Source organism: Mus caroli, chromosome 9, assembly GCF_900094665.2.
Source record: "Mus caroli chromosome 9, CAROLI_EIJ_v1.1, whole genome shotgun sequence".
Classification (NCBI taxonomy): domain Eukaryota; kingdom Metazoa; phylum Chordata; class Mammalia; order Rodentia; family Muridae; genus Mus; species Mus caroli.
Genome location: NC_034578.1, coordinates 5,236,192 through 5,242,447, shown reverse-complemented (window position 1 = coordinate 5,242,447; position 6,256 = coordinate 5,236,192). Strand labels below are relative to the sequence as shown.

Below are 6,256 nucleotides of genomic sequence, written 5' to 3'. Positions count from 1 at the left end.
CAGGGCCAAAAATGGGAATGGGTGGGTAGGGAAGTGGGGGGGAGGGTATGGGGGACTTTTGGGAGAGCATTGGAAATGTAATTGAGGAAAATATGTAATAAAAACAAATATGTTTAAGTGAGCCAATGTGAAAAGTAGTTTCTTTTTTCCTCCTCAGATTTTCATTTGCCCCATATAGAACAAATCATATAGGTCAGTGCAGGGAGAGAAGGCATCACTAATTTCGCTGCTGGTCCTTCTTTTCCTTATTTTTTGAAAGATGTGTATGTGTGTTTGTTTGTTTGTGTAAGTCTGTGTGTACATTTATGTGTGTGTATATTTGTATGTCTGTTTGTGTGTGGTTTTTTATCAGTATGTGTCTGTGTGTTTGTGTGTGTGTGTGTATTTCAGCCTCTGTTTGTACAGTGCCCACCCTTGTATCTTATGCCTCCCCTGTAGTATTCTTACCCACCCACACTGGGCAATCTATCTGATTTAAAGTTCAAACAACTCGCCACTTGGAACATGGAGATAAACTGATCTGTGTTGAAATGAAATCAGATACTGTTTTTGTTTGGGTGGAAATATCACCAGAGCCTTTAGGCAAATCCCACGTGCAAAGAAACTCATTAGGTAAGAGAAGACATGAGATGAGCCTTTTATTCCCCTGTATTTGTGGGATTCTAACAGCTACTGGCAAGTGGAAGAGCTGTGCCAGTTTTAGGATGATGACATTGAATCAGTGTAATGAAAGTATTTGTAAATTTAGTATTCAAAATGCTGTTTTCTTAGTAAAATATAGAAGAAATACAAACATTCAAAACAGTTTCAGTAATTTACTTATATTATTTTGCATTTTTGTTAGTATTGAGGGAAATCATACATGAAACCCACTCCATTATCAGGCAAAAAATACAATAAGACATGAAGTTTAAGTTTTATAGAAATAGATTTGAGGACAAAAACTGCATTCAATAAGCTAAATGAAGGAGACCATTTTTCAGTATTATTTACATGAAATTGTAATAGAGTTTAATATATGTGCATTTTTATTTTCAGATTCAAAATGCTAATGATGTATTAATTGCACCCCTTGAGAAATTTCGAAAAGAACAGATCGGTGCAGCTAAAGTAAGTGTGACTTTTTTCCTTGTTCCTTAGATATTATCCTGCTAATTAAAGGTGATATAATCTCCGATGTTAATATTTTGAAATTATGACTTGTTGAAAATATTTTGAATTTTTAAATATTTTGTATGTTTAAAATGACATCATTTTAATACTTTTTAAGAAAGCCTATTACAAAGACTGGAATTCTTTTTTAAAAATAAATGATATTATTCTTCTACTAAATAGATAACATGTGTGTATGTTATGTGGGTTCCTCCTGCTCCTGCGATGGTTGGGAATTGACTTTTTTGCAGAGAGGATAAGGATTGGGGTTTGTAAAATAAAAGAAGACTTTTTCTTACTGGAGATAAAATAAAACATTAGGTCACTATATACTGAAAATTTTATCAAAACTCAGAAAGGACTTTTTAAAAATTATTTTTTGTCATATTTTCATGATTTTATTTGTGTTAAAAACTTTAAATATATTTGACAGAAAGTCTTTCAGTTGCTATACATTGTGTATGGACCTGCTGCAATTTTTCTGAGCCTATTTTAAAAATTGACTTGAAACTTACATTCACATATTCAGTTATTATTTGCTGATTTGTGTATCCCTACACATGCATACCCTATAGTGAGCATGTGGAAATCTGAGGATATCTTACAGGAATTGTTTCTCTTCTTCTACTGTGTGGGTCATAAGAATTAAACTCAGGTTGTCAACCTTAGCAGTGGGTACCTGATGGACCATCTCATGGAACTCCACCATCTTAGATTTCCATTTCCTGCCCTTGCTCAACACCATGTACACAGTTAGAATGTGAGGATTTTACACCAGGAAGATTATTTTTCCACATTCTTTTTTGTAAATGTTATTCTTTGACAACTTTCAATATGTGTCCCATGTACTTCTATCATATCACTTTTGGGTTACCCTCTCTCTCCTCCCATGGAGCTCTTTAGCACAGCCCCTCCTGCATTTATCTTTGCTCTTCTGTGTTGGACTTCATTGTAGTCAATCTATGACAACCTGTAGTGTTATTTCCTCCCGTCCCCTCCATCCTTTCTGGCTGAAGTAATGGCATGTCTGACTGTTTGTTCAGCAACCCCCCACTTTTATCTGCCAACAAAATCTGTCCTATTGGATCATGTCATTCTTCCTCCCAGGACAGCTTCAGTGGTTGTGACATTAACAGAAGATTTAATCCTAATGATATTGTCCTTGAGTTGGCCCATAGTTACATGTCAGGGCACAGATCAACAGACATAGGTGGGAGCTTTTCTTCCTCCAAGTGCCCCACCTGAGCATTTCGTATTTTTGCTTATGTCTTTCTCTCTTCTGGGGTATGCCTTGCCCTCTCCTCTTTGAACTCCTACTGATGCCTTATGTCCTATGGCAGCATCAGGAAGCAGATGTCCTCACTCAGCCCCTTTGCCAACACTCTTTTTTCTTTGACAAGAGACATTTTTCCCTCTCATGGGACTGAATACTTCTTAGCCTTGTTTCCCATAATAAGTTATCAGTGTTTGGCTTGAATTAGAGCTTTGTTCCACCAATTTTCACATAAAGAATGAGTCAGAACCTTTTCTGCTAATTAATTCAGCAAATGTTTATGTTTCTCATGGTTGCCTTACTTGGTAAGTTTAGTGTTTGATAAGATTAAGGAACACAGCTGTAAACAAGAGAGACACGATCCATACCCCATGTCCCTTACATCTTGCTGGATAACAGACTCTAAAGCCAGAGAGAATGCACTGAAGATTGTGACCCAGAGTGAAAGGGATAATGAGTGGACATCAGGGGTGTGGTCCTCAAGCAAAGCCTAGAAATGCAAGTGCTCTGCTTCCTCTGTGTTTCTGAAACTGTATCTGTGAGCCTCACGAGGCATTCTCTCCTAGGTTTAGCACATGCCACATTTGCCAGTCCATCCTGCAAGAGGTGATTTCAGCTATGGATTGCTGCTTTCTCCCTGGAAGACTTACACAGCAGCGTTCACCTACTGAAACAGGAGCAGTAACACCCACTGTTTTGTTTTGTGAATATCTCAGTCACTGGACAGAACAACTACAGATACAAATGGGGATATTATGCCATCAAGTACTTACTGGGGTGTTAAATATAAAACCAGTGATGTTGTGGCTAGGAATACCTGTCTGTCTATCATGTTGATTCTGTTTTATGTGCCTCATACTTTTCCTTCTGAATTGTTAAGAGATCTTCAGTAAAGGGAAAAGAGAGTTAAAAAGCAATTATCCCTTTCTAAAGTTACATGTATGTTAGTTTTCTTCTGGGAGTAGGAAGCAACCATACATGAGGGTATCTTTCTTATTTGTTGTTTTCTTCTGGGAGTCTGAAGCAACCATACATGAGGGTGTCCACCTTATTTGTTGTTTTCTTCTGGGCATAGGAAGCAACCATACATGAGGGTGTCCATCTTATTTGTTGCTTCACTGCTTCTTTATATGGAGATTTCCTTATTTGCTTTGTAAACCTAATTATCCAAAGAATACTGCAACTGTTCAGTCTGTCCAGTGGAATTTCCCAAGCATTTTGGGGCCAATTAGCCAGCTGGGATGGGAAGACCAGGATATGGATGAGCCTAGAGTCTTCCATGGCAGTCAGCGGACTCTCCAGCCTGTTTATCCTATGAACAGAAGTGGAAAATGCTGAATCAAGTGTCTTTGGCCTCATAGCCTGATGATCCTGCTCAGCTTAAGTAGATCAGAGCCCTGACTGACCACAGACTTATTCTGTTGTATCCTCCGTGGAGCATGAGACACCTGATCCTCCACTGTGGAAAGTTGGGCTCTTAGTGAGTTCCAGTTGTGGGAAGGAGGCAGGCTGTGCCAGAGAGAGAGGCATTCAGGAAGATTAATGATAGGTGATTGGACTAGAGGACAGGAGATGGGTCCTGCTTTTTTGTGTGTATCTGGAGATTAGAAGGCTTATCTGTAAACAGCTGTCATGGATGTATTTATTGGAAGGTTCTTGGTCTGATAGCATATGAAGAATTGAGTTCTATTGTATGCCTGACCTCTTACACGTGTTAGCGGGCTGAGGAATATTTGGTTTAATTTATCTCATGACATTCTTGGATTATATTCTGCAAACATGAACTGAAAGTAGGGATTCAAAACAATTAACAATTACTATTAGAAAGGATTCCCAGTGTGTAGATGTAGCCAGAAAAGCATTCTTACAGAGCTAGATGAATCATAGCCTTTGGGTTTTTTTTTTTTTTTTAAATAAAATGACTCATGTTGTTTGTCTTTGACTGTGCTGGAAATCTCTTCTCTCATCCAGAGGGAACAGAGGCAAGGCAAAGCCACAGCCTCTCCTCCACTTCCTGTTCATGTGGAGATTCCAACGGTAAGGGTAGACACAGCTCTGCATTTCTTTTCCTTTCTTTTAAGACAGCATCTTGCTCTGCTTTCCAGATTGACCGGATACCTGATTTTGTTTCCGGGCAAACTGTGAGTTTAGTAAGTGCTCTTGTTTCAGCTTCCTGAATGCTAACATGACAGGTGTCTGCCACAGCATCTGGATTCACCTGAATCTTACTCAACAACCACATGTCTCAGAAAAAAAAAATTTTTAAAAACCAGAATGCATAGCTGTAATTGAAATAGAAGTGACTTTACAGAGTCCTGGGGATCATTTCTCAGTGTGCTCCCCTCTTGGGATGCAGGGAGGAAAATGTAGTTCCCTACACCTGAAATCTTCTGACTCTTCAAGGCTCCCGTGCTGCAATTCAGAAAACTCCTTTGTGAAATATTCAATTCTACTATTAGCAAGTAGAGGATTATACAAAATACAACTTAATTACCAAAAACCTTAGGTACAGCCAAAGCTCCTCACTTCAAACTCAAGTAGTTAATATGATTCCCTGACTGGTCCCTGGAATCTCTAGCACGCACTAGATGCTCCACACTGACTACTTTTCTAGAGAAAAGAACTACAAAAGTCCTGGCCATAAAAGTTGAAAGCTGCTTTCACTTTGGAGAGAAATGCTTTTGAAGATGCTGATTTTCATTTCTGAGAGAGTTTGATGGAAGGCATGTGAACATTTTTCTATGATTTGAATACAGAGATAAACAATGCAATGGTAGTCACTGCAAAGTTGAACTCCATTCTTCTACATTGACTTCATGTTGAAGACTATAACAGAGCACAAACATCCTTTTGCTCTGCCTGTAGTAGTTCTGTCTCTGAACATTTGCTTATTATTTTTAAATGTGCCTTGCATATGTTACTTTAGTTTGTAGCATCTAGAAGAGAAATCCAGGCAGAACTGCCAGAATTATGTCACAGCCACAGAGTCTGTCCATGTGAAAAATGGCTATAGTGTGCTTTGTTGTCCTATGTATATACGTGGCTTTAGATAATCTGGGAGAATTGTTGATGTTCTGAGTGATAAGGCTTTTGTTCACCTTGTGATCTCTCCATGCAGTGCAGTGGGCAATCGTAGACATGTGGTGAGAGTAATCTGGAGGGAGGTGGTTTATGGTTCACAGTGCGGGTTTGGTAGCTTGGGTCTTACATTCTCTCCGTTGTCGATAGGCCGTGTAGATACTGGTCTGGTCTGGTTTCCATGTGCTGCTCATGGCTTCCCAGTGGAGCTTTCTCCAGTTAATCATCATATCTGAGTTCTATAGGCAGATAGGAAGTCATTTAGTAGCATTCTAAATCTATCTGCAAGTCTCTTTGTTGACATTATTTTCTTAAAGTTTTATTTTTAATGATACTAGAGTATGGGTCTCTGTGTGGGTATGTCCATGTAAGTGCAATTGCCCAAAGAAGACAGAAGAGGGCTTTATAACTCAGTGAGCTGGAGTGATAGATGGCCGTTAGCCATCTGACATGGATACTAGGCACTTAGTACAGGACCTCTCTCTGAAAGAGCAATATGTGTCCTTCCTTCCTCCCTTCCTTTCTCCCTCCCTCCCTTTCTCCCTCCCTCCCTCCCTTCCTTCCTTCCTTCCTTCTTTCTTTTCTTTCATTTTTTTTCAAGTTTTTCCTTATAGGGTTTCTCTGTGTAGTTCTCGCTATCCTGGCACTTGCTTTGTAAGAGTAGGCTGGCCTCAAATTGACAGAAATTCACCTGCCTCTGCCTTTGAAGTCCTAAGATTAAAAGTGAGTGCCACCATGCCCTGTTCAATACCT

General features: G+C 39.2%; 1 protein-coding gene across 2 annotated transcripts in view; it reads left to right on the top strand.

The window, feature by feature from the left end:
• Arhgap42 (Rho GTPase activating protein 42) overlaps window positions 1–6,256 on the top strand; it is a 247,051-nt gene that overhangs the window by 127,307 nt on the left and 113,488 nt on the right. For both annotated transcript variants that reach the window (XM_029481163.1, XM_021171512.2), the window contains one exon: window positions 1,039–1,110. In XM_029481163.1, the coding sequence (XP_029337023.1) occupies window positions 1,039–1,110 (72 nt within the window). The remainder of the gene's footprint in view (window positions 1–1,038; window positions 1,111–6,256) is intronic.